The 27,901-nt window shown below is 45.7% G+C and overlaps 8 protein-coding genes across 8 annotated transcripts; 3 read left to right on the forward strand and 5 right to left on the reverse strand.

Annotated features, from left to right (window-relative positions):
- Nucleotides 1-391: 391 nt before the first annotated feature.
- NMRAL1_11 (NmrA-like family domain-containing protein) lies at nucleotides 392-1,531 on the reverse strand (the record flags this gene model as incomplete). The annotated part of the gene is made up of 4 exons (XM_031147807.1): nucleotides 392-472; nucleotides 521-850; nucleotides 895-1,240; nucleotides 1,296-1,531. The coding sequence occupies 4 exons, from the start codon at nucleotides 1,529-1,531 to the stop codon at nucleotides 392-394; spliced, it is 993 nt and encodes a 330-aa protein (XP_031007240.1).
- A 6,445-nt stretch (nucleotides 1,532-7,976) lies between these two features.
- Nucleotides 7,977-10,095, forward strand: rco-3_2 (putative glucose transporter; the record flags this gene model as incomplete). The annotated part of the gene is made up of 7 exons (XM_031147808.1): nucleotides 7,977-8,030; nucleotides 8,091-8,134; nucleotides 8,188-8,226; nucleotides 8,329-8,615; nucleotides 8,676-9,287; nucleotides 9,337-9,509; nucleotides 9,685-10,095. 7 exons carry the CDS (start codon nucleotides 7,977-7,979, stop codon nucleotides 10,093-10,095), a joined length of 1,620 nt encoding a protein of 539 aa, XP_031007239.1.
- A 278-nt stretch (nucleotides 10,096-10,373) lies between these two features.
- On the reverse strand, nucleotides 10,374-11,173 carry atg5 (Autophagy protein; the record flags this gene model as incomplete). Its single annotated transcript, XM_031147809.1, has 2 exons — nucleotides 10,374-10,823; nucleotides 10,883-11,173. The coding sequence occupies 2 exons, from the start codon at nucleotides 11,171-11,173 to the stop codon at nucleotides 10,374-10,376; spliced, it is 741 nt and encodes a 246-aa protein (XP_031007238.1).
- Nucleotides 11,174-11,824: 651 nt separating this feature from the next.
- ANK3_2 (Ankyrin-3) lies at nucleotides 11,825-13,402 on the forward strand (the record flags this gene model as incomplete). The annotated part of the gene is made up of 1 exon (XM_031147810.1): nucleotides 11,825-13,402. One exon carries the CDS (start codon nucleotides 11,825-11,827, stop codon nucleotides 13,400-13,402), a length of 1,578 nt encoding a protein of 525 aa, XP_031007237.1.
- A 434-nt stretch (nucleotides 13,403-13,836) lies between these two features.
- On the forward strand, nucleotides 13,837-15,019 carry LHYA1_G002837 (uncharacterized protein; the record flags this gene model as incomplete). Its single annotated transcript, XM_031147811.1, has 3 exons — nucleotides 13,837-14,279; nucleotides 14,328-14,871; nucleotides 14,930-15,019. 3 exons carry the CDS (start codon nucleotides 13,837-13,839, stop codon nucleotides 15,017-15,019), a joined length of 1,077 nt encoding a protein of 358 aa, XP_031007236.1.
- Nucleotides 15,020-16,731: 1,712 nt separating this feature from the next.
- Nucleotides 16,732-18,604, reverse strand: LHYA1_G002838 (putative amino-acid permease; the record flags this gene model as incomplete). The annotated part of the gene is made up of 4 exons (XM_031147812.1): nucleotides 16,732-17,306; nucleotides 17,358-18,064; nucleotides 18,116-18,168; nucleotides 18,224-18,604. Coding segments are annotated over 4 exons (1,716 nt in total), but the record flags the coding sequence as incomplete, so codon positions are not given.
- Nucleotides 18,605-23,432: 4,828 nt separating this feature from the next.
- nuo-24 (NADH-ubiquinone oxidoreductase 24 kDa subunit, mitochondrial) lies at nucleotides 23,433-24,424 on the reverse strand (the record flags this gene model as incomplete). The annotated part of the gene is made up of 3 exons (XM_031147813.1): nucleotides 23,433-23,891; nucleotides 23,943-24,233; nucleotides 24,302-24,424. The coding sequence occupies 3 exons, from the start codon at nucleotides 24,422-24,424 to the stop codon at nucleotides 23,433-23,435; spliced, it is 873 nt and encodes a 290-aa protein (XP_031007234.1).
- A 1,741-nt stretch (nucleotides 24,425-26,165) lies between these two features.
- Nucleotides 26,166-27,525, reverse strand: spj1 (DnaJ-related protein; the record flags this gene model as incomplete). The annotated part of the gene is made up of 3 exons (XM_031147814.1): nucleotides 26,166-27,252; nucleotides 27,307-27,395; nucleotides 27,451-27,525. The coding sequence occupies 3 exons, from the start codon at nucleotides 27,523-27,525 to the stop codon at nucleotides 26,166-26,168; spliced, it is 1,251 nt and encodes a 416-aa protein (XP_031007188.1).
- Between the last annotated feature and the right edge of the window lie 376 nt (nucleotides 27,526-27,901).

Genomic DNA, 27,901 nt, shown 5'->3' on the forward strand with positions numbered 1-27,901 from the left:
TACCGCGGTATCCTGTGATACCAACAATATATATATTATAATATATGATTAAATATATTATAATACTAGTTGCAACCGTAGAGAACTTGTTGGTATCACAGGTTAATACGTGATCACGTTGCTACTACGCGTAGTTAGTATGATACTGGTATTCTGGTGGATGATGCTTAGTATTCGTGGTGTTGTGGGCAAAAGACAATACGCGTCTTTTGCTGACTAAGCGGATGACTAGTCTAGATCACATGATTACCAAGGTCGGGATACAGCCCATTATCCCAACAGAACTCGCCTTCATTAAATACTGGGTTTATATATCATTTATTTCACAGTTTATGAATATAAGAGGAAACATCCTAATGCTAATATGGTTTAATGAATTGCGATTTGTTTTTTAAGCATTCTCCAGAAAGGGTTTCCAGTCCTCGTTCTCGAAGTAGCTCCTCAAGCTTGTCGTCTTCACCTTTGGGTCAAGCTTTTATGACATTAGCCTCAATTCAAAGAGATCAAATGGAGTACTTACATCCTTAGGCAAAACCAAATGCTTGCCCCATCCGAACTCAGCACTCGTGCTAGTACTCTCGGCAGCCTCTCTTCCAAGCCCACCTGGTATAGCTTTGTCTGCCTCATCCTCTGTGCCTTGCTCAACCTCACTTGGTACACCAGTGACCTCACTCCAAATATTCATAAATGTGGCATAACTAGCCATTTCACTCACGCCCAAAAGGTCTTGCTTGGGGGGCGATCTAACCAACAGATCTGCAAAGATTCCGGCATCATCAGGGACGACAAAAGGATGCACAGCTTCATTGGTCCCAGTCCGACGCCAGATAATTTTACTTCCGTTAGTATCCTATCTATAGTTAGCGAAATTTCATTTTTAACCTAGTCTCTCACCTTGTTTGCACCCATAAGACTGCCCATTTTAACCAGATTCGTTGTATAAAATCCCATGTTCAACAAACTACTTTTCTCCCACAGAGCTTTTTGTTCCTTCAGATACTCTGATACAATGGCTTTGGCATCAAAGTGATACGCATATGTATACTTCCCTCTGCTCTGCTCTTTGAAACTTGGCAGAGTACTAAATATAAATCTCTCGAGAATACCTTCTTCTTCCAGCACTTTCGTGGCAGCATCGACGATGGTTTTGCCTCGACGGACTTCGATAGTAAGCGCATGTTCGCCCGTTGCTCGGTCCGAGACTTTAGAAAGTTCAGGATATGCTTCGAAGAAAGGTGCCCTATTGTTATATTGATATTAATACGATACTTTCAAATCACCCATATGACACATACCAAAAGTCCGTTACAGCGAAGATCACATGCGCGCCTTTGAACGCTGAGACAAGGGTCGTGAAGTCGTCTACATCAGCTTCGATCACGGAAATCCCCTTCGAGATCAAAGCTTTGGAGGAAGCGCTGCTGGCCGAGCGAGATATGCCTTGGACAATCCAGCCTTGCGCGTTGAAGAAGGATGCTACAGCACCGCCTTGGTTTCCTGTAGCTCCTAGAACAGCAATTGTTTTCGCCATTCTGCAATCAAGTTCAATATATTTTATCTTACAAAAAGGGTTGGATAATAACCTACCTTTATACGTGTTTGCGGATTTTAGTGGGGCTGACAAAGCATGATTATAAATTCATAGTAAAGTTGTTTTGCGAAAGACTTATGTCATAGTGATGTCTTTTATTAGGCTTCTTTAAGTCGACTTGCACTAGCCAAATCGGGAAAGGATCTGAAGTTATACATAGCACATCCTAACTTGCCCGGTACTATCTTCAACTTTCCACTCCTATCCTTCCATAGAATTAAGGCCTGACCTCCACTCCAGTGGTCAATTTTGGGGAAGGGTAGGAAGGTTTTTTCGCTGCTCGAACTATCGCGATCTGGCTTGCCTGAGTCACGTCATATAATCTTTTGACCATATCATTTACTAGTAAACTAATGCTCTTTCTCATTCTGCCTATAAATGAAGTTTTATTCGATTCAAAAGTCTATCAAGCTTACCGAGGTACCTCTCTGCTAGCTCTCAGCCCAACGAAAGTCAAGTGCTTCAGCAAGGCTGCTTTCTTTTCTATGGTGTGAAGGAAGCGTAAGAATGGGTCGAAGTAGACCTTTTGATGGGCCGATGAAGCTGGATTTGACGCATTCCATCTGCTATCTCGGCGTTCCAGTTATCCCAAGTCACTGGCTTTCCTGGCCAGGGGCGAACCTGAATATTGTTTCCGAACAAGGTTAATGGACTCCCTTTGTAGGACATATTGCTCATGGAGAACTTGAAAGTATTCTTTCTATATAAGAGAGCGGTCCCGTTGTTATAAAATTCCTTGCCACTTCGTAGAAGTGTAGCATCAATTTTGGACCCCTGGATCTTGCGCATTTCGAAGAATCTGCCGTTTTGGTCATGTCGTCGCTATATAAAGTAGTGAAGTCATTCATGCGTCTCTTGTATAGAGCTTGAATTTAATAAGAGATCCATAAAAAGCTTGAGCCCGGTCGAAGTGTCCACTTACAATCCATGCAATCGAAGAATAGTAACGGCTACATTCACCCAACAGTTCATAATGCGGTTCGCAAAAGTTGGTTTTCCAGTTCGTTCTAACAGTAAGCGGCGTTATATCAGGCGCAACCGTAAGAGCGTAGCCAAAGATAGTGTCTTGGATTTCCTGTGGGAATTTGCTGAAATGGTGACGATCATCTGTGGGCAAGTTCCATCCATCTTCGCTTGGATGCGCAGTAAGTGCCTTATATCCCACTGATCGTGGTTTATCGATCAGCTGTAAGGTTTCCGGCTTGGTTCTGATAATGTAGTGTCTATCGTCAGCACGCACTTGTTCAGAAAGTTTACTCGAGAGAACCTCCTATACGTGTCCTCGATATCTGAATCATGTTTAGCTTCTTCTAGTATAAATAATGGAGGATATGTAAACACCTTCACCCCAAGTGCAGCGATGGCCATCTTCATCACGAAAGAACAATCCAACAATTTTGTTTTTCCTCGCGTAGTTTTTCAAGTGCCTGCGATGGTGTCTGGTCAGGGTATTCTTCCAAAGCGTGCTGTCTGTGCCGTTCCAGATCCTCGAGGGGTCGGAGAGTCTGCCTAAGACTCATTGTGATGTGCTTGATTGCCGATATGCAGTTGTTAAGGAAGAACGAAATGCTAGTCCTAAGTGGTTGTTAGAGATAGTCCAGTGTTGACTGGAAAGTTAGGTGGGACAAAGGTTTGTAGGACGCAAAATAGTATATGATAGCCGGTAAACGGTCGATATAGGCTAACATTCATTCGTCCCCAGAACAACCACCAGCAATTCACAACATAGTGGTGCTTATAAGTTATGCTTCATATATCATATAGATTGACGTAATATACCGGGCAGTGGATAAAATTCCCTAAGCAACACAACTGGTAAGAAAAACAGCCTCGTTCCTTAAGTAGTCTCCCTATCTATTCTCCAGAAAAAGACCAATGAGAGCTAGTTTAAAACAACTTTGTTACTCTTTATATCATCGACTTTTAAATACTGGTGTGGAATTAAGTCGTATTATATTAAGACCGTCGTATATCAGACATTGGATATAGATTTTCGTTGCCGTTACGTCCCCCTATTCAGAGACTGGTACCAAGTGCTTTTTAAAGGATGTATGTATGTAAATTAATAATCGATTAAAGATTTAGTATTTATTCAAGAAACTTAAAGTGTTAACGCTTTAGAACATCCCAGCAGATATAGAATCCAAAACCTCATACGGTGGTATGCACACTCATCAGCGGCACAACTACTGTATATGCTATACTTCCCCCGACTCAGTATTATGATGATTTGTTTTCTTCGCTTTTTTTGCCTTCGTGCCTTTCTTTTCCTTCTTTGCTTTTAGCGCCTTTTTTCGCAGATGGTCAGGGCAAGACTTCTTAAAATGGCCGTGTTGACCACAAAAAGGACACAGATTGTAGCACTTATTCCAGGTATGTCCTTCCCCACAGAATCCACATCGAAGGTCAACAGGTCCGGTATCTTCCACGGATAGTTCCTCGACAACGTTGCTTTGAAGGATCTTTCGGGCGCTCTGCTTGGTTCTATCATCGAACCAATGCATGGCTGATACTACCCATTCGTAGAGATCATGGTCTTTGATGCTACGAAATACCTCTAGCGTCCTCAGAGACTCTATCTGACGAAGTTCTTTCTCAAGAAGAGGCCTTAATGTTCTTTCTGTAGGTGTTGGTCTAGAAATCTCCAGCGCATCGTCTTCATTCTCGTCTTCGCTCCTGTTGGATGAGTTCTCTGCGTCTTCATCGTGAAAGAAGTCATCCTCGTCTGCGTATATGGTAAGGTGTTTTAGACCTGGGCAGACGGCGATGATGATGGGTATGTAGAGACGCAAAGAGTGAACAATATCGTCCCGACAGTGATGACCACAGATATTTGTTTCGCACTCGTGAAGGCGAACGATTCCAGAAAACTCAAGTTTCTCGAGTAAAGCGGCATTTGTTGGGCCAATGGTATAGGTGAATCGGAGGAACTCGTCGAAATAGACCCAACCAGGGAGGTCGTAAACTTTGATCTGACCTCGGATCTGGTTTATCACCCTCTGCACTTTATGTAACCATCCATCAACGAGGAGGGGTTTGTGGGCACTGGGTCGGTGCTTCCTCATTTTGTTCCCTCTCATGAACATTGATGGGGGACTGGCATTGTATCGCGGATCAGTCATCCTGAATCTAAAGGTATTGCTGTACAGAATGCCCAGGCCTTCCTTGTATATTGTGCTCGATGATCGCAAGAAAGAGGCATCAATTGCCCGCTGTTGGATGAGACGCAGCTCTTTGAATGCACCATTGGTGTCGCTGCGTTCAATGGCTGCCCAAAACTTTGATGATGTGGTCTTGTCATCTTTTGAATTGCCCCAGTCGATAGAAAGGTTTACCACAGACCACTGTCTTTTCCAATTGCATGAAATGACATGGGGTAAAACGACTGCCGGGGCGAAAACCTTAAGAGCCATAGCAAAGATCGAGTTCCTGATCTCTGGAACCCCAATGATATTAGTAATTGCAGATAAGAATACAGAATAAGACTTACCTGGTGGAAAGCTCATCAAGTGATGAGGATGGCACTGAGGATGGTTCCATTCTCTTTCGCTGCGATGAGCAACAAGCTGGCGAATCTTATAGTGCTTCGGCCGATCGATCTCAGCTAAGAGAGGCTGATATTCTCTGGCAAGATATGTCCGATTATCATTATCACACACATCGACATAATCCTTACTAAATCCTGTGTATTTTGAAGTGTCGATGACTGTCGAGCGTTAGATACAAACGTGTTTCAAGAAATATTGGGTTATTTACCAGGTCCCCAACGGCAACGCTCTCCAGCTTGGTTTAAGAAGAAAATACCCTCAATACCTTCTTCTTTGGCGTGTCTTTCTAGGGCTTTGTCGGGGTCTTCGTTAGGGTATTTTTCTACTGCATCCTTCTTGTGTGATTCGAAGTTCCATCCACTTAACGTCTGTTTAAGGACCATACTGCTATAGCAAGGTCTTATATCGGCGATTGTAGTAGAAGTAATGATGTTATGTAACCGATAGGACCAGTCCTAGAAGTATTTGATAAAAATTGGTTCTATATGTGCAAGTTCAAATAGACTGTGCCAAATGTGTGGTGTTTTGTTATAAAGTTTGATATCTAAGAACATCACAGCTAACCTTTCGTTTATAGATATAAATATAGCAAGGATTAGAATTCACATAAACAGATGGTGGAAGAAGACCAGCAGCAGGGCTGCTAGCGCTGTGAATTGGAGTTCCTGGAAGTCATTGCGGCCCTTACTACCTGTGTGAATTAGGATAGCTGGGGATATATAGAATTCCGGAATGACTTCAATGGTAATGTTTGACTGTTTGTTCTATTCATTTATTGCCAGTCCCAATTTAGCAAATGGTTGCTTTCAAGGAATCAAAGCTAGAGTGATTGACCTTTCACATTCCAGGTCAAGCTAAGATGTATAATAGTTTTATCAAACTTCAAAACGAAGAATAGAATATAGCAGCTAAAGGGTTCATTATTAATATAATCTAGCAGCCGCATTAATGCCAACCTTGCTATAGCTTTTAAAAGGCACAAGTTGAGAAACTGATGCCTTTATTTCTGTCCTCTTATAATTTGATAACTAAGTATCACCTGCGGTTTGGATATAAATATTAGACCTACTTCAAATATTGACCGTCTAACTGTAAAATGTTACAGCTGACAATACAGTGACTGTGCAGACCGACTTTTTATATGCAAGTGTCAGAATTGTACTTTCTCCTAAAATTACAAGAAGGATATAAATATATACCTGCAATAAATGTTCTTAATAGAAAAGAAAGAGAATGATATTCTTCTAGTATACAGGTATTCTATGTACTAGAGAAGGCAGACAAGCTGAAAGATTTAGTTAACTTGATGAATGCAAGTGTATAGAGTAAATATTCCAAATCTCCTTATAGCATGAGATAATACACACTTGCTAAATAATCACCTCGCGTACTTTTAAGCGACTCTAAAATATAGTAAGTTTACCCCGCTTTGAATTTGCCACTTGTACTATGATGCACTTGAATACAATACTTATATCAAGGTCCGGTTTACATTCCACCTCTTATATACCTATCTAAACAAAACATTCAAGTCTGAGCAAATATAGCTCGAATAAGAACAATAGAAAACTTGCAGAACATTTGGCTGGGATAGAAGTTTGGATTAGAGGCTTATAATAAAATGAAATTGGATAAGGTCGGCTTTAAAATAGCGGATGGTCACTTCTATTGAATCTAGACTCTTCAAATACACACTTGTTTTGAAGTTAGAAGTTGGTGAGCAACCTTTACGAAATCACGAGATATCAGACTAGTTCCTATAGGGTGTACGTGGAGGCATATAGTAGAGGCCTTTTTTTTACCTCCCTTTGACATTATATCATTATCTGTGGTATCACAAGATACCCGGGTAAATCACTTCGTACTAGCTAGTAAAAGGTGGTTAAAATCGGTTGATGTTCGTTCGCGTCTATTCAAAGTGGGAGTGTAGGAAGCGAAGAGGTGATGACCTCTTCACTGACTAAACTACGCCAAATCACATGACTGGAAAGATCGGGATACAGCCCTTATCCTAATATCATCCTATATTTTAGATAATTATCCAAAGCCTACATGAATTTAGCCCACAGAACCGAGCACAACTCCCCCTCTTTTCCTACTGTAGCGGGCCGACAAACGCCAAAATGCCGACGGGGACCACCCCATGGACGTAGCACTCAGGCTAGCGAACGCCCTTCCTTCCCTAATGCAAAATCTCTCGCCAAAATATTGGTGGACCAATAATATGCCACGTGATGGGAGAGACAAAGCGAAAGAAGGCCCGAATGTATCAAGCTCGCTCTAAACAAGCTTTGTGTCTCAAAGGCCACGAAAGCACGAGCGATGCACAGACAACCCACAGTCTCACCGCACGCTTCGTTATGCGGGGAAGGGGTGTAAGTGCAAGCATCCCCTCCCGCGCCCCTCTCTCATTGGACAATGTTCAGTCTGGGGAAAGCGCTATGTCATGCATTAAAAGATGGACATTCCAAATGGCATGAATAGTTACGTCTATGGCTTGCTCGCCATCTCTAGGCCTCGTCTAGGCCCTCTTTCTCAAGGAACCATCAGCAGTCACCTGGTAACATGACATGCCTTCCTCCAATCAGTGAGACTCGACTTCGCCGATCTTGGATACAAGAGCTGCCATAGTTTACTCCCGAGTATGGGGTTATCCCGGAGTGGCTCTCCCTGGAGTGGCTCTCCGCCCCCGCCACACTTGTCATGCTATTTTAGCGTCGGATCCCCCAGATTCCCCAAGTTATTTAAACATGCTTCCTCATCCTCGCCATTTTTCTCCATCTAACTATCTTCTCAAGCTCTAGTCGGCATTTCTATCCTAGAATACGACTTTCAAAATGGGTATTGCTTTGAAAAAGCCCGCGGGCGTACCAGGGAAATCCTGGCCGGCTGTCAGTTCCAACTCCTCAAGACGAAAGGGCAAGAACAAACAAAGGCTAATTAGAACACAGATTGTTATCGGATTGTTTGTTGCTTTTGGGGGTGTCCTCTTTGGGTAGGAGATGATGATTGCCCCATTGTTTCAATTCCAGCTGACAAAAGTAAAAGATATGATACGGGAACAATCAGTGGCATTATTGCCATGAAGTAAGTAAACTATTTTCTTGATGTTACCAGAGGTTTTTCTGAATCTCTCACACCATCCACGGGTTAGTTCCCATTACTCAAAAAATAACTAACCCAGCGTAGTTACTGGTTGAAGGAGTTTTCCACTGGAAACAAAAATGCACTTGGCGATCCCATTATCACAGCATCGCAACAATCAGAGATTGTCTCAATTCTGTCCGCTGGAACCTTCTTCGGTGCACTAGCTGCAGCCTTGATTGCCGATCGGATAGGCCGTCGCTGGTCATTGATCGTATCTTCTGGCGTTTTCACATTCGGAGTCATCTTACAAACTGCCGCAACCGCAATACCAATGTTTGTTGCTGGCCGATTTTTCGCTGGGTTTGGAGTAGGGTTGATCTCAGCATTGAGTATGATTATCCTCCTTCTCCTTTTCTCGCAACAGTTGTTCTAAGTAGATCATTCTTTAGTTCCTCTTTACCAATCCGAAACGGCACCAAAATGGATCCGAGGATTGATCGTGGGAAGTTATCAATTCGCCATTACTATCGGTCTTTTGCTCGCCAATGTCGTAAACAACTCTACCCACAATCGAAATGATTCAGGCTCCTATCGTATCCCAATCGCCGTTCAATTCGCATGGGCTCTTGTACTTATCGCCGGAATGCTCGTACTTCCAGAAACACCTCGATACCTGATCAAGCGTGGGAAGCCAGAGGCTGCGGCTCGGTCTCTCGCACGGCTCCGTCGCTTGCCAGTTGACGACGTGGCCATCGTGGACGAATTGAGTGAGATCCAGGCCAACCATGACTACGAACTCACACTTGGCAAAGCCACATACATTGACTGCTTCAGAGGTAATGTCATGAAGAGACTCTTAACAGGATGTTTGCTGCAAGGACTTCAACAACTTACTGGAATCAACTTCATCTTCTACTATGGAACACAGTATTTCAAGAATTCGGGTATCAAAAACAGTTTCGTCATTAGTATGATCACCAGTGCCGTGAATGTTGGGTCGACTCTCCCCGGTCTTTACGCCATTGACAAATTTGGACGACGACCTCTGCTCTTCTGGGGAGGTGAGTAACTCGTTGGAAAAATCAAAAGTACCAACTGACATGTATCTAGCGGTTGGAATGTGTGTAAGTCAACTGCTGGTCGCAATTCTCGGAACAACGACAACTGGCCAATATCCCACTACCGGTTTGACTTACAGCAAAAACGACAGCGCTCAGAAAGCGAGTATTGCATTCGTCTGCATCTACATCTTCTTTTTCGCCTCAACCTGGGGCCCAATCGCTGTAAGTACACCGAGTTTTTTCCTATTACACCTTCCCTTGCCCGTTATGTATCATCTCATATACTCCAAAACCTCTTTACACATTCTCAGAATGGGAATTTCTCATCCTTTGCTTGGGGGATTTCTCTTTCGAAAATCCTCTCGTATATGAAATAACTGACATACCCGTCATCTAGTGGGTCGTGACCGGCGAAATCTTCCCCCTCAAAGTCCGCGCCAAGTGCCTCTCGATGACGACCGCCACAAACTGGCTCCTGAACTGGGCCATCGCCTACAGCACTCCCTACCTCGTCAACTGGGGACCCGGAAACGCCAATCTGCAGTCCAAGATCTTCTTCATCTGGTTCGGCTGCTGCTTCCTGTGTATCGCGTTCGTGTACTTTATGATCTATGAGACCAAGGGTCTTACGCTGGAGCAGATTGATGAGTTGTATGATGAGGTTAAGGTTGCGAGTCAGAGCACGTCGTGGAAGCCGACGACTACCTTTCGGCAGATCAGGGCTAGTGTTGCTGCGCAGGGTGGCATGGGCGAGTATGATGAGAAGACGCATACCGGTGTGGAGCACAGGCAGGACGCTGAGCTGTAGATGTCTGATTACCATGGTGGTTTGTTAAACAGAGGGTTGAATAGTTACAAAGGTGGTTATACAGGGTGGTAAATTGCCAAGGGGGGGAGTTTAGTAAGGATGGCGTTTATTTGTATATAGTATTCAATTGATATTTTCCACTCATTCTCATGACTATATCAATAGCAAAGCTCTCTAAGTCTCCGTTTCCGTGCCCCATCTATCTTCATAAATTATATCTATATCATATCCCAATAATACCAATCTCAACGCCAAACCCCAAATCCCAGAGCACAAGCTTAAACATCAACCATAACAACACACAAATGCACCCAGCCATCCGCATAAGCCGCGTCCCTCATCAGTTCTTCTACCGGCGCCCGCATCGGCACCGGCGCCCCATGCAATACCGGCTCCGCAAGTATGACATCCCTCCGACTCGGAAACAGACTCGGCAGCACAGCATTCAGCGCCGAGCCCAGCGTCTGCGTCTCCCTATTCCCCATCGCCGGCGGTACCAGCGTTTGCACGATCTTGAACGCGCCGAGAGTAGAAGATTCGGTGGGTGTGGAGGGGATGTAGATCCGCAAGGGTATGTGTTTTAACGGCGTGGCGGGGTTGAGCAGCTGGGATTGGATTTTGGTAAAGGTGGAGAGGTCGTTGTCGCAGATGCTGTTCCAGAGGGCGGTCGAGGAGGCTTTGGACATGGACATTATGCCTTTCGCTGTGCCGTTGCGAATAAAGTCTGCCTGGGTTGGAGTTGGTATATATATTCTTTGAACCGCGGGGAAGGACAGGGAAGACATACTTCTTTGACACTATTCATAAACGTGTCGTGGATATCGAATAGTGGCCCGTTGCCAAGTGTGAGATGCCATGGTAACGAGGGCTGGTACAGATCACACAGCAAGCCCACGGGAAGGTTCTTGAGCAGTATGCCCTCGTAGGAGAAGCTGGACGCGGGGCCGAAGAATGAGGTGAGGCGGGGTAGAAGTAGCGGGAGGTAGGAGAGTCGCGGGATCTGAATCAGGTAGGGTGTCGAAGAGGAAGGATGCGTTATGTGAAGAGGAATCGTGGACGCCCATATTTGGGACTGCATTGTATTCATGAAGGAAAGAAAGAAGAGTTGTCCTGTCGTGCCTTGTGGAGAAGGCTGCGTGGTCACGTGCTGACGAGGCTGTACACTAAGCCACGTGATCTAAGATATGACATATGCAGCCCTGTTATATCACGTGAGATAGCTCAACTTCTGCCTGATGTTGGAATATAACGATGTGTGTATAACTCTATTGTCTGATGTGAAAGAGGTTACGTGTCAACTACTCTGGGATCTAGGTTTTATCTATGTCTGCTGACTAAGCAATACCAAAGTCCAACACCTGACGACCAAATTCCTTTAACTATCCTTTTCGGTTTAGGTCTTTCTGCCCGGTATACTCAATCTACAGCACAGCTTCTAAGATGAGAAGCTTTTGATTGACTCTAAATCAAACTAATGAGATGCTATCTACCAATACAAGCCAAGTTCCATCGGGTTTCCTGGGCACTATGGATTAAAGCAAGGTCTGTCTGGACTGTCCCTTCCACTCATCTATTTCTTTTGATGCAGCCCTTCTAATGTGTGTTCAGTTGGTTTCGGGACTGCAATACCACCTAATAACTACGAAGACAATCCAGGTGCTCATGATGCGATTATATCAGCCAGATAATATTACATCCTTCGCTCTGTTTAACCATGACGGACGGCACCATGGCCTTCGACGAAAAGGGTGAATACGGAAACGCCCTTATATGTCGAATTATCCAGTTCAACGACGTGTCTGCATTAAAGCGATACTTGCTCAGAGAACCCATACGCGGCCTGGGGGCAGATCTAGCCATTTACATGGACCCTTTCTACACCGCGACCTATTATGCATCTACCGATTGTCTTCGCATACTTCTGGAGCATCATGCTATCCATGGAACTCCAGCTCAACTCGAGGCTCCCAACTCGACAGACTATCTGCTACTAAATGTGTCCAGCAGCAGAGGTCATCTTGATATGGCACGTTTTCTGTTAGATTGTCAACCTGCATATGTTGATCTTCACGCCCGAAAATCGGACATGACGGCCTTGCTCTGTGCAGCTGCTTCGTTTACCCCGTACCTTCCGGACACGGTGCCAGCATCAAGTGAACCAAAAGAATACCTACGCCATCACGTGGCTCGTAGTGAGGAGTTAATACAGCTTCTACTTGACCGAGGTGCTTGCGCTCGTGATGCCACAACTTGGGCGAACATTCATAAAACGGTTCTCAGTCTAGCCATCTCTAGGGCGAGTCCTGGATTGGTGAAACGTCTCATCGAAGAAGGTGCAGACGTGCATGCAAAGACAACGAGAGATCTAGAGTCTTGGTCTGAATACGATGAAACACTTCTCCAAGATTTCACTCCTCTTCATGTGGGTAGCTTGTATCTGAATTCCGAAGGCATCCAAATCCTGCTGGACTGTCGAGGCAGCGGCATCAACATTTCAGATATGTTATTATGCCGAGATAGTTCCGAATCTCTTCCCCTTCATTGGGCCGCCGGGAGCTTCAATCAGCCTGAGAACGAAATATGGGCCAGAGACGATATTGTTGCCCAAGCTACTGACATCATTAAGTTGCTCTTAAAAGGCAGCAATCCTAGCTCTATCAACATTCCAGATAAGCGAGGAAACACGGCCTTGCATCTTGCATCATCTGGAGAAGCACAAAGCGGCAGCGAACATTCCTTTGTCGCTCGGGCTATTGTGAAGCTCTTGCTCGAACACGGCGCAGACGTGGGTCTACGAAATCATAAAGGACAAACGCCGCTACATCTAGTAACTAAGGATACGGCACTGATGGAACTCCTTTTGGCGAATGGCGCGGGTCTCAATGACGCTGATACAGATGGCAATACTTCTCTTCACTTTACAGCAAGCAATCTGCGTTACATCGAAGCAGTGCGATTTCTCATCAGCCGAGGCGCCGATCTCCATGCCAGAAATTCTAAAGGGAATGCGCCGCTACACGAAGCAGCGGGCGGGTATTATATGAATGATAGAAGGCGTTTGACTAGTGGATCCTATCGCGATGAGCTTATGCGTTGGACAAACGCCGATTTGATGAGATTGCAGGACGAGGTGATGGGTGTTTTTTTGGATGCTGGATGTGATCTTGATCACCAGTGTAACGTAGCTGATAAAACACCTCGAATGATACTGGAAGAAACGAGGCAAAAATGGGAAGAAAGGGAAGAATCTTGGAGGAAGGATCAAATAAGGGCCGGAAGGGGAAGAGGAAGGGGCAGGGGAAGGTAGTATTCTCCGAGCTGCGAGTTTGAGTCGACCCGTAGCTGCTCGAACATAGATGCTAACTCCAACTCGTTCGAGTTGGACTCTCTGACACAAATAACGGAGACCGACCATCACTCTTGATGCCATAGGGTTCGTCTGCTGACTGCTCACATTCCACGAAGCATATCGAGGGCGGGGCGCTTCTGGGGTGATTTTGATTGGTGCTAGACCACTTGCAACTTGCAAGCATTAGGTTGGTGCCTAAAGCCTGCCTGCATGTCGGAAAAGCCCAGTCTGAGGCTCTCTGCAAGGCAGTTAGGGCTATGCTGTGTTGTATTGTGCCTCAAATCTTTCAGCCGTATCTTTACAGAGTTCCAGCGTAACAGCGTTCCCACTTCTCTCTGCCATTTAATCGGAATATTATTTTGTTGCCTACAACACAACATCAAACCACCAGAATGGCGGAAGCTCTCGGCGTTGTTGCCAGTGGTATCGCGGTAACCCAACTTGCTACTCAGGTCGCAAGCAGCGTCATCAAGCTGAAGAATTGTTGGGAGCAGATCAAGAACGTTCCGACGGAAATTAGTTACCTCCTTCGCGAAATCGATTCTCTGAAACTCATCTTGTGCCATATCCAGGACGACCAAGCAAGCCTGTGGGAGCCAAACTCGGTAGGGAATGGCGTTCATTTGAGGCAAAGCTTGGAGTTGTGCAAACAAGGCTCTGCGGAGCTGGAAACCCTAGTTAATGAGCTAGGTGCGAAAATTGAAGGGAAGCACGGATTGAAGAAGAAGCTGGGGTCTGCGAAAGTGGTGCTGAAGAACGAAGAAATCAAGGTATTGAAGAGGAGATTGAAGAGTACAATTCGACTATTGTCTTTGTCGTATCAATGTCATACTAGGTGAGCCCACTAGAGAGTACTGAAGATCCGGAACCTGACGGCTTCTAGCGCGATGATACAGATGCAGTCGGAGGTCATAGTCACCAGAGTCGCGAACCATATCGCTTCTACTACTCTGAAGCCACGCGGATCGGATGATACCGTCATTGAGACCCCGACTCTGCAAGATGTATCGCAAACACATATGATCGATTTCAACCCATACGAGTATTGGACTGGCTCGCCGTCGTGGATTTGCTACATTGCGGGGAATTTCGAGTATCGTAAAAGCTATCGCAAGCACAGAGGCAAGGAAGGAGACGAGCACTACGCAAGATATATGCTTCCTCGGTGGCTTTCCGACAAAGTCTGGGAGTATCGTGCCCACAACACGAATTTTGGGTGGCGAATTAATTTACAGACGTGCCGCTATCTAAGTGTCGACTCCCCCTTTTTCAAGGCCATCCATAATAGAGATTTAGTTAGCGTCCGAAACATGTTATCTACCCGCGAAGCTTTCGTCACAGACAGGATAGAACACCGCTCATATCCCTTCAGAGACGATCTTTGGGATGGTTGGAAACGTTTTGTGGGTGGGCAGACTGCACTGCATGTAAGTCACCAATCCTCAGACCCGTCCTGTTTATGTTAACAACGCTAATATATATTAGCTTGCCACTAAATGGGGAGACCTGGAAATGTCGCAACTGCTCCTCTCAGAAGGGGCGGATCCTCTTGCCCTCGACGACGAAAACAAGTAGGTCCAAAGCTCAAGTCATACTGTTGACACTACCCCACTCCAATCGGTGTTGGGTTCTCTGGAAAGTTGTAATTCGAAGGCTGGCTTTATATCGGATTCATTGGAGTGACCAGGATGAACCCCATATGAAATCGACGGATTTATCTACCCATCTATTAAGAAACTTGAGGCTTCAATATGATAATGTGCTAATGATTACCTAGAACACCATTGCATATTTTGACGGGTCGTGCATCCTTCTTAACTTTCAAACAAAAGGTAGAGGTAATGGAACTATTCCGGCTGCTTCTCAGGAGAGGCGCGAGCGAGCTTCTCATCGAAGATACTAGCGTGCTTGAGAATACTAATGCCCCGATATCACTTGTTCGATGTATACAACAGGAGATGTACCCGCCTTTTTCAGAACTCTCATTACGAAGACGTATGGATCTGTCAGGATACGCCGATGGAGCTTGGCATAATATACCTGCTTTACTGAGATCTTCATTCATTAATAGCTCTAATATCTCATCCGAGGTATTAAATTGGGTCAATTCGGAGCAGCAGTCTTTCCTCCATTTATTCGCTGAATCACTTGCCGAAATTGTCTGTTTTCCTTCAGAGGACCTTGAGATAACTTTTGATGAAAATCTTCATCCAGAAGTCATAGAACAACTGCGTGCCTCTCGAGATCATAGCTTTGTATGGCGTGGGATCATCAAAGACTTTGTCTCCGCCGGTGCCCCGCTACACGGCATTAACGCGATGGACGAGACACCCTTCTGGTTGCTCTTGAATACTTCAGGAGAGCAGATAGTTGCAAACAGCTCTTCTGTTGTGGCAATTTGGCTGGCCGATTTGCTCACATGCGGGGTGGATCTGCAGGCGTATGGAGCGGAGGAACACGCTATTTTGATGCGGAACGAATTTCATGATTTCCAAACATACAATCCTCTTCTTAGATGCTACCTCCCTCATAGGTTGATAAGTTTTACTTACGGGCCTCATCCGGATGACTGGGTCTTCTGGTACTCGGAAGTTACAGACCAATTCGCGGGAATCTTTTGGGAGATGATCGAAGCAGAATCGGATGCTACCCAAGATTCGCTCGAAGTTCCTATGCCTGGATCATGGAATGATGATGATGATGTTTAAGAAATATGCTTTTGGAAGAATGCTGGATTTACTCGTCCCACTGAGGCCTCGATTTCAGCATTGCCTTCCTAACGTCACCAAGCAACTGCACTTCTCAGGCTTTGCGACCTAATTACCCCGGAGTATCGGTTCAGATTAACTGATGGCACTTACCGGGGAACAAGGAAGGATTGTATTTCAACGAAAGGATGATACTGGAATAAATTGTCCATGATTTATGCACAGTAAACCCACGAGGCTTTTTCTCCTCAGGCTCATATTCGCCTTCTTAAAATATCGACATACTTGATGGCAAGTTTGCGAAGGGCTTTGCAATGCTTTTCTTTGGACTACCGTGTATGCCCCGGATACATTCTACATTTTTAATGTTGCCTAGCTCCAGCGTTTATGCAGGCCAATTCTAGATACGCCCCCGATCTGCTCTCCTCTCCTCACTAGTTAGTTAAGCATCAACTTTCCACAAATTGTTGAAACACTTCGTTTTCGTGCAGATCTCTAAACATGGAAGCAAAGTAATAATTACTGAAAATAATATGCTAAATCTGCTAGTCATATCCCCCACATACAAAACACCTACGACTCCTTCTCCATCTTTATTTGTTCATCATTCGATCCAGACCCAGAGCCAGAAGCAGGCCTCTTATGAGCGATCTTGCTTTCCAGCCGCGCCGCAATTTCTGGATTGTCATCCACAAGCTCATCAATCGTTCTCACAGGCCCTTTGAAAAACGTCTTGCCTCCAAATCCAGGGATGTAATAATACACCACACAAAACACCAATACAAATCCCAGCACAACAACAGCATAGTTCATCTCATCTGGTGATGGATCTGGATAAGATGGGAATAGTAGCAGGATGAAAACGAACGACATCCAGGCGACTGAATATACGGCCGAGATGTAGGACAGTTTGTCGCCCATGTACCAAACACCGGGAGTGAAATGGCGGAACAGGAGGCGAGATATCAGGGGCATGCAGTAGGCGAAGTAGAGACCCATGATAGAGAGGTTGAAGATAGAGTTGATGGCGATGGTGTTCACAAACATGAGCAGACCTTCGAAAAGAGTGCATACGGCTACGAAGCCGACGGCGCGAGCCGGCGTCTTGTTGGCCGACAGCACCCTGAGGTATCCAGAGAAAGGGAGCCCGTGATCTATGGGAGTAAGTATCAGATGCAACAAATGATAAGAGAGGGGTGACAAACCTCTAGCAAATGCAAAAGTCTCTCTCGAAGCAGCCACCATCAAAATGGAGCAGTTACAGATAGAGGAAAACCACAAAAACACCAACAGCGCAATACTACCATTCTTACCCAAGCTGTTGAATGCAATCTGAGCAAACGGCTGTCCGAGCGGAGATGTGACAATATCAATCACGTCAGTGCCCATACAAAACGCAATAGTGATAAGCACAGCCCAACCCGTAATCCCGCCAGTAACCAGCGAAGAAACCATAGCAAACGGCACCGCCTTTGCAGCGTTACTAGCTTCTTCTGCGAGGGTAGCAGAAGATTCAAAGCCACTAACAACCCACACAGGTGTCAAGAAGCTCATCATAAACGCCCATCCGTTGTTCGTCCAAAATCCGGTGTTGACGAAATCAGCGAACACAAAGCTGGCGCTGTTCTTGAGCTCTTTCGGTGTACCCGCTGCTAAGGCGATGATAACGGCGAGAAGCATGGCGAATTGGACAATTATGTAGCAGAAATTGAGCTTATTAAGCAGCTTGGAGGATACGCAAGTCATGGCGAAGGTTAGGAGTGTGGTTGCGGCGAACATGCCGTAGTTCTCATATTTCGTCGCCACATATGCTCCGTCACTCCCAATGGAGCATGTTGCGCCTAGGATGAGCGTCGCGGCGTAGATGGTTGATGAATAGATGGTCACATAGCCAAGCACGTTCATGTACCCTCTGCCTTATTGTTAGTCCTGCTTTTGCGTAATGATGATCAGGGGTACGAACGCAAGCCAGCACATGAACGCTCTTTGTCCTGGAGGAGTCAGGCGGGCAACCCACTATTCTTTCATCAGCTCAATTCGATATACCAGCTTGCATGCCCGAGAATCTCACATAATATAATCCCCCAGAAGTCGGCATACTGCTTCCCAACTCTCCCAAACTCAATGCCACCGGAATTAACAATATACATCCCGCCAAATATGTCCACACCATACCCACACTACCACCACTTCCCAGCGAGAATATCATGGATTCAGCGATCGCTGGCGCGATTCCCATAGCTCCGAAACTCTGCCCAAAGACTGTAAGATATGAGAACTCCCGCTTCAATTCCGCTCGATACCCAAGAGATGCGAGCAAGTCATCGTCCGTATTGACGGCGATGGTGGTCCCTTCTTCCAGACCCAGCACTTCCTTGGCTTTATTAATCTTCTGATCGTGTGTGACCGGTTTGACATCTGGCGCCCCATCTTCTGGGTAGCTTTGAGGCATATCTGCGACTCGATTTTGAGATTTTACAGTTAAGTCCGTGTCTATCTCCGGACTCCAATCGAGTTTGGATTCTGCAAGTTCGAATAGATAACGACCTGTCGATATCGAGGAGATAATTTGGAGAGACGCTTAGAACATTGCATACTTGGGAAGATGTCCCTTCTTATTGCACAGGTAAGATCCCAAAGGCTTTGGGGGTTACCCGGGTCTCCACAAGTCAAGCCACCGACCCACCAGCGCATCTTGATAAGGATATACAAGGTTATAAGACAAGGGTCAGAAACGCAGTCACTTTCATTGCATTTCAGTGATTCCATGTGGTTTCTTAAGCTTGGTAATTCTTATATGCTGACGGCCACCAGCGGTAATGGCCATCAAAGTTACTCATCTCGTTGAACTTCGAAGTTGTTTCGCTCTGTGGAGCCGGACCTGATCAGAGATATACGACTAGATCTGACACTGAATCGATCCTCTTCACTATGAAGTGAAGCTGTTCAATTGGGGACCTTCAGACGGCCAATTCCCTGCAAACCCTTGAGAAAATCATAGTTGTTACCAATAGAATCCTTGCAGTTTCAGCTGCCGTACAGTACAGTATCTCGGCGAGGACCTCTGATTATTTGATGTCAGACCTTGAGGAAATATTTTGCAAGGCGATAAGCGACTCCAACATTACGGGGGCCCGAATGGCGCCGTATTAGTGGTTCACGGCGGACCTACCCCCAGAACCCGATAAGGTGACTTGGCTTGGGTCCGCGGTTGGTAGCGCTATCTGGTGGACGCTATGCTATCTAAAGAACTTCTAGCGAAATATCACTCCATAAATTATGCATAAAGTAATCGAAATCGATGACCTTACTCACTGATATCTTTCTCCCATTCCAAAATAGCTGGTCCAGCCAATAGTAGAGTTATTTTTCAGCTACAGGATTCGGACTTGAGATCTCTCCCGCATCCCGACTGCCGGGACAAGAAGCTCTGACACAAACCTACTTGTCCTCTGCAGTGAAGATACCGGGAGACTGGTGGAAACGATACTCGTACGCAGCGGAAGGCCAATGCCGTTGGTAAAAGACCACTCGACTAAAAGTGGTCCTGGATTCGGCATATAAAATGAGGTCCTTTAGGAAAATACAAGTAGTTGGGCCGTTGAGAGTACTTGAGCGTCAGTCCCCAGCTGTTCCAAATCCGATACTGACTTTAAGCCGGATTTCCTACTAAATGGTGCTGCAATAGCGCTTCCCGGGTTTAAAGTCGGCGCCAGAGGTACGTTCTTTCGGTGGGCGCACGAGCTGTCCCGCTACTGTCACTGTTTGTGAGAGCGATTGAGACTCGCATCTTTGAAGGTTGCGAGGGCGTGGATTTTCTCGAGAACTGTGTATTCACGAGTGAGGAATGTTTTGAAAAGTAAGAGGGAACTTGGAGTTATAAAACTTTCGGTGTCTGTGTGTTATACTTTCCGTTGTTTTTTCAATGCTGTACTCAACGGGCCTCCAACCTGCAGCACTTCAATTTCCTCTAACTGTTCTGGAAGCATAGCGGCGGCTTCTTCAGGGTTCAAAGTTGAAGTCCTGAAGACCTAACAACGGTAGGAAGAAAAAAATGGAGTCGAAGCATATGGCGTTTAGGTAAAAGTAAAAGTAAAAGAGCGCAGTGAGAAGTTTGGAAACACTAAAGAAACCTTCCTTTCGAAAGTTAAATGTCCTAGTGTTGCATACAGCGTTTTTACAGCCTGGAGCTTTAGTCGGTCTGACCATGGCCACCAACTTGGCAAGAGACCCAAGTTCAACCTTTGCATGATTTGCATGTGTGGAGCTACGAGTAGCGGTCGATTCCAGCATCCTGCTGGCTGAGAGAATGGGCAAATGCACGTTCTCGCATGTCATTAACGAAATTTGACCTTTAGGTACGCGTTGCTCAAGCGATAATAGGGAAGTAAATAATAAGAGTTTCACGACAGACAGAGGAACCTAGAGCTATCCAGCATGTAGATACTTGCGGAATGGAAAACAAATGCGAAGACCAGATAGCCGAGCACGCCTACCATCTCAGTTGAAGTGGGACTTCAATTTAACCAGGACCGTGGATGAAGAGACGGGACGGGACGGCGGAGGACCCAGTGTTTTAACTATCGCATCTTGCCAGCCTTGGACCCGCTTAGACTGGAGTGGACTGACTGTAAGACCTAGGTTAGCATAGCTAGAAGAATTAAGTGGAACGTTATAAAGATCGATTGAAAGCTGAATCAGAGACGAGGATGCTACAGGTATATTGAATGTTTATATTCTTTAGAAAGTTCCTCAATCCCCTCTAATTTAGCCCTCTGAAAATCTTTTCAATATTCGTAAGATGCAGCCTAAGAGAAAGTTAAAGCGCAGCGAGCCATAGCCCTGCTTTATCATATAAGTGTCAGAAGCCTTGCTAGCGCTCTGTGACCAAAATAATTCTGGAAAGAATGGAAAGGAAAATTGATCATATATGATAAAGTACGAAAGTGAGTTTCTTAGACGGAAAAGCTAGTTGCAGACAATAGGTGGAGCATCCTATAGTAGAATGTTACCCTATTTAACATATTCATAGTGTAGTGAATATACTGAAGCTTGTAGATGTAAGAGTTATTACATCTAATGTCCTAGAGAAGCAAATCCCGGTCACCATCAACGTGATTTTACTACGGAGAGTATCCTGCTGAGTGGATTTCACGAACCTATATACTAGTATAGTACCAACGGATCTAGAAACGGATTGAAAGTGTAGCTAATTTTCGAGAGAATCCTATTATCATAAAAAGCCTATCTTTTAGATTCTTTATAGTAGTCAGAAGTAACCAGCACTTTGAAGACTCAAGTCATAATGCGCTGTTAGCGTCAATGGGTTGAGTTGACAATGGGATGTCCTAGAGGAACTTGTGGCCATGATGTTCAGGAATGATATTATTTTGATATATGTGCAAAGTTAGAGACTGCTGTCTTGTTAGCTTTCACTTACGCTGTATAGAGAGGAAGATTATATGAAGAAAGCAGAGAGTCATAAATGTCACACATCAATAAACTAAGGGGGAAGAAATCGCCCTCTGAATGGGTCTAATAACCTATTGACTTGGAGGCCATTCATAGTAGGAAAATCCCACTTATTCCGGTAGATAAAAGCATTCTTGCAATTGCCGAACACTACATAAGGGCTCCATTGAATTTCAGTTCTCCAGCCTATATATATCTCTACAAGCTCCGAAAACATATATAGCATCTGGTCACACAAACCATCTGCCGTAGGGATCAAGTACTTGGACTCCCGGTGAAGAGGAATTCTTGCCAGCCTTCGACCCAGGACGATACAGTTCTCCAGTGTCGAGTCTACCACCCTTCTTGCCTTGCCCCGACCTCAGTATCGCAGACCCAGGCAGTGATGAAATTGAAAACTTTTACGCCTCAGCGGACCCCCGAAGTGAGCGACACATTTGCCGGCAGTAAACGAAAATGATAAATGACAGCAGACTTTCATTTGACAACAATGTTCGGAATTTCAGCCGACGATTCTTTAACTTAAGCAATTTCACATCGATTGTCATAATAATCCAACCATTGTTGAACGAATTTTGCCTTAGTGTTATAAAGTTAAAGAAAAGAAAGTGATTTAAAAGTTCTTTGGAACACAAACCATATAGCATGCTGAAAGAAGCAGAGGGAAATAGTAATCGAGCATTTATATACAGCCCTTTTATAACAAAGCAGAAGTAATTTGACCAGCTCATAAATAGAGGGCGAGACAGGAGCAGCAAACTCAAACCTCATTCGTCCCTTACGCCCCCTTCCAACTACTATAAAAGGGCCAAGGCAGCCCCGTCTAAAAATTGGCATCATAAGCAGCATTGGATCCGAAACAGAAGAACAAAATGGGCAATGATGGAGTCTTGGATATGGATATCGGAGCAACAATGCACGCATATAGAGCGATAGCGCGCAGACTTGTAATATGTAAACATTTACTACTCACCCAATCACCTCTCTCGGAATGTGTAATGAATGTCATCGCAAAAGCCGACAATATAATGTTGTTGACAGCAGGAGAGTATCTGAACATAAAGCTCGCAATTAACTCTTGTTGAAGTACGGGATTCTCGCTCTAGTTACCACTAGAGCCCCACCGGTTTATCAGGTAGAGAACTTAAAGACTATAGAATATCTCGTGTCCTCCTTGTCTTTTCCCCGCAAATGCAGCATACCTTCCCTTGAATGAAAAGAAACATGCTTATATAGCGAGAATCACCGTCGTAGCATTATACGCGCAAGAAAAGACCTATATTAGCGACGTCTAGGACATGACCGAGATAAAAACCTCTAAAAGCCGTGGTAGTAACACCCTTCCCACCCTTCCCCTGAACTATTCACTTGCCTAACACAGCTTTCACGGTTCTGAGGGCTGATTTGAGGGGGCGTCTTAATCACAACAGAGGGATTCATGGGCTTTCCATAATTACTGGTTTGTCATCACCAGCAGAGGCACGCACTAGCTTCGTTGGAAAACCTCACTTTTGCAATTCGCCCTCGATGTCCACGAACTCCGGGGTTTATTGGGAGGAAGAGTGCTTTGAAAACTGACAGGTAGGGTGTATGAAATAGTGTTTGCTTGTTCGAGTGGTGAAATGGGTGTGTAAATACTTGTGAGTACTGAACGACTCTCGTGGTAATACACTGACGCTACTCCCCTGACATGAGGCAATGTTGTGATTCCAAAAATAGCAAACGCTGCACTTGCAGATTACCAAAGAGCATATGAGCAAGTCTGAACATCAATACAGAATATATACATGCGTCTATTTCCCTCTCATCTACAGATCTTTTCTGAAAACCTCAGTACTCCAAGGCTTAGAAGTTAAGTTCGTCAGCCCGTTGATATTCTCACACGTCTTCCTCCCACTCATCGGACCCGGTGAAGGCACCGGCACGCCATTCTTGGTATTTATCTGTCCTCCACCCACTCCCACATCAGCTCCACTCTTCACGTTTTTGTCCTCGCCAGTCAGAGCACCCTTGCCACCGGTAGTATCGACATCGTTCGCGCTATCTTGCAAGGCCTTTAGCAATTTCACGGTGCTTTCGGGAGTCAGGTCTTCGTAGAAGTCGTCGTTGATTTGAACCATGGGGGCGTTGACGCATGCGCCGAGACATTCGACTTCAGAGAACGTGAAAAGGCCGTCTTTGGTGGTTTCGCCGGGGTGGATACCGAGGTGGCCTTCAATTGCCTTCATGATAGCGTCGCTTCCGCAGCCGCCGAGCTGGCAAGGGGTCTGTTGTATCCAATTAGCAATTTCTTATGCAACGAGTGAAGGATCTCCTACCGTTGTGCATGCTTGCAAATGCCACTTGCCGACCGGCGTTCGATTGTACATGGTATAGAACGTAGCAACCTCATAGACACGCATAGGCGGCATCTCTAATAACCTCGCAACCTCATTCATAACGCTCAAGCTCGTGAACCCATGTTGTCGCTGCCCGAGATCCAGGATGGGCATAACAGCCGCCTTTTTGTATTGGGGCGGGTATCGTTTGAGGATCTCGTCGATGAGCTTGTTGTTCTGCTCGGTGAACTTGAAGGGAATGTTGGCATTGTTCTCGGGAGAGTCTCGATGCTGTATTTGGAGCTGTTAGAGCTGTGTTGCTTGGACATGGAGCTTATGGAGTAGTCGGGAAACCTTACGACTTGGAGCGCATCACTTGCTACCCTTGGGGAAGCTGTGAAAGAACGGCATTGAGCTCTTGAAGCCGTACGGGCTGTCCGGAACGCGCCTCTGAAGACATAAGGAGTGAGTTTGGATGCCATTGTCGCAATGAGGGGGCACAATGGCTGGTAGTCTGGTGGTGAAGTCGGGAAATATTACGGTCGTTGATGATGGTGGATTTCAAATGTTCTGGTATGATTGGCGAGAACCTCGTTTGCGGTTACTTCCATCACGACATGGGTATCTTTCAGCATTCGATAAATTAACCTCAATCCTCCTTCCCCCTACAACAATGACAAGTTCACCTTACACCCTCATGATGCTTTCACGACTTTCCCAAGTCCACAACGATTTGGGGACATTTTTCTTCCCTTTTTCTTTCCAAATCAATTTGATTACTCAGGCTCATGGCTGCTAGCACCTTACAAAGATTTAGTATGATGAAAGCATAAGTAAGCCGCCTCTTGATTTCCAGAATCTCATCTGATACCTTTCAGAGCAATGGGATTTTAACCCTCTCTATCCGGACTATCTTTACGATACTAAAATTGTTCAATATGAAGGAAAGGCTAGTGCCGCCATCAACGACCCAGTTTCCTGCACTTAGGCTGGAACCAAAAACACTTCATCTACACCCGTTGATAGACTCGCAATCATATCCCGTTCTCGTTCATCTCCGTGTTACCGTTCGTGGACCTAGCTCGTCTAATGTTTCATTACATTAGCGAATTACCTTTTTGTTTTTCGTAATATTTACATACCTGGGATTGTGTTTGGACTGCTGGCTCACTGACGTATGCCCCTCCCCCCTTTTTAACGGGTTACCTAGGTAAATATCGACTTATGTATGGCGATTATAAGTTCATTGGCCCAATGCAACGGTGTGGTAGTGTTTCTAAAGGGCACTTAATTACTGGTAGAAGCTAGCGTATGTTGCAAGTTCAAAGCCGATACTTGTTGCATCCTGTTTCTTCCTTGACTAGTAGCATATTTTGGTTTTTGGCTTCTGTACTTTTGATAGGTTCAGTCTGTTTATCTCAGAGGTGTGCGTGCGATGCGATGCGTGGGGAGTCAGGGACTGGGACTAATACTTGGATAGAGGTGTATTGTATCATGAAAAGGAGATTGATGTTGTGAGTCGCGGAAGAGAAAGTAGATGGCATGGGTGACACTGCGGTGTACAAGAAGAGAAGGGGTATGGGAGATCTTCAGAAGGATCGGTAGCTTGAGCTGCGAGATCTTGGGATAGAAATATTCGGAGGTCATGTGTTTGAAATGGCCTGCTGGGGAAGGTAGTTGGGGAGTTTGGAGCTGGGCTTCTGCTTTCGCTTTAGAATGGAGAAATGGAATTTTGGTTTTTATTGATCTGTTTTGTATGTATCATACCCACAAAGTAACGGGCGAGGACTTAACTTGGGGGTGATACCACTACTTAGCAATAGCAATGGCAATGATTTAATGTCTTTTAATCACCTCGTCGTTTCTCTCAAACACCGTTTCAATCAAGAAAGGTGTTGTACGTAAGTGATACGCCCGTTGAGATTTTGTTGCAAATCGCACAGGTTGGTGGCTGAGATCCTTCAGCATTAAGTGGGATCTCTTATTATTATGGCGAGGGCAAGACAAGATTGGACGAACGCCATGTGACATTCATGGACGCCACGACTCTTGGCTAGAGGAGGCTGACTTACAAGTGTTGTCTCGCTTTAATGCTTTGGGAAATGCTGTTGCACTTCGCATCCACATTCGGTCAATCTCCCAGCGAGTGGCTGCGTGCGCTCGAAAAAAGTTCAGTTCTATATTGACTAAGGATATCTTTCTACATAGTCTTACAAATGTCCATCACAACTCATCTTTCACCGGCATCTTGACCGGTCCTTCAGGTCTCCCTAAATCTTTTTGCAAATCAACTCCGTTCTTCTTCTGCCATTTCTCCCACAGCGCCCAAAAATCTTTCTCCATGCCGCGATCCATCTGGTCCGGCAAGATGACCGTGTACTCTACGAACAGATCGCCGAACTCCGTTGTGTGGTAGACGCTGTCGCCGTCTTCATGCCATTTGGGCATTCCTTCCCCTTGCACACGCTCAACCAATCCGGGTTGGATGACAGAGCCACGAGGGCGAGACAGCGCAACGATGTGACCATCCATATGCGTGAGGTTGCGAGACCAGCCACCCATCCAAGCCTCCCGCAGAGAAATAACCTCTTTCCAGAACAAATCATCCCCCTTGCGTCTAAAAAACGTTCCGTCAACCTTCCCCTCATTATCTTCGTCCAAACTCGGCTCTTTCTCCGCAAGCGTGACAAGCAAATCCCCAGCAACGTAATCCGGGCTCTCATCGGCATCGTTCTCGTACTTGACCTTCATTCCCTTCGGCGCACCCCTCTCGATATTAAGCTGGAACGTGCTGACTTTCCTCACGACCCTCGAGCCCTCACAGACAGGGCATTTATGCTTGATCGTCTTGCCCTGTCCACCACACACATCGCATGTAACTTGCACCTGCTGGAAAATGCCCGGCGCAAGCATGTGTTTCTGGATCTTGATCCCATGGCCCCCACAAGACTGACACTGATCCACCTGTCCATCTGCACTCCCACTACCCTCGCACTCCTCGCAAATCTGCTGCTTCTCGAGCTGGAATTCCGTCTGGTGCCCGTTATAATAATCTCTCAAAGGAACATTCACGCGCACTTCCATATCTGGACCGCGCCGCTGCCCTGGCTGATGCCCGAAGTGGCCGCCGCCACCGAAGAAGCGCGAGAAGAGGTCAAAGGGGTCATGGTGATGCTGTCCACCACCTTGGCCGCGTTGCTTCAGACCTTCGTGGCCGTATTGATCGTAGATTTTGCGGGTCTCGGGGTCTGACAGGGCTTCGTAGGCTTCGGCTATCTCGACGAATTTTTGTTTGGCAGTTTCGTTACCTCTAAGGTGGGGTATTAGGACTGAATCGGTGCATTGGGGAAGGAGTGGTCATTACGGGTTCTTATCGGGGTGGTGTTTCTTGCTAAGGGTGCGGTATGCACGCTTGATATCGCGTTCTGAGGCTTGCTTGTCTATTCCAAGAAGCTGTAAGAATTAGCATTGTAATTGATGGGCTATGGTCATAGAGAAGTTATCTTACCTTGTAAAAGTCCTCAGTACAAGCAGCTAGTTGTAGTATGCATAGTAGCACGAAGGAAACTGAGGGTAACCACATAATTGCGCCGCGTTGCGCCTGCAAAGGAAAATTCCAATGCGCAAGATTAATGAACCTTAAAATAAGACACTCATCAGAAGCAGAAAAGGACTGAAAGTGCAAGAAGTCGAGAAGTTGTGGAGAGTTTAGGATTGGCAGGCGGGTTGGTTTTGGCCAGATCTATTTTGGAGCAAGATACCAGCGTGTCTTGATAGACCAGGCTGTGAAATGGGTAAACTGATGAAGATGTGGTGTGCATGTAGCATATTTGGCCGCTAAGCTGAATTCGGCTAGAATTAAAAAATGGGACGAGGCTGCTCGTTCCAGATACTAGCTGGGCTGGTACCTTCGTACTCCGTACCTAGGGAAGTACCTAGGTAGCCTTGGCCCTCTGCAA

The sequence above is a fragment of the Lachnellula hyalina genome, assembly GCF_007821495.1.
Source record: "Lachnellula hyalina strain CBS 185.66 chromosome Unknown contig00031, whole genome shotgun sequence".
NCBI classification, from domain to species: domain Eukaryota; kingdom Fungi; phylum Ascomycota; class Leotiomycetes; order Helotiales; family Lachnaceae; genus Lachnellula; species Lachnellula hyalina.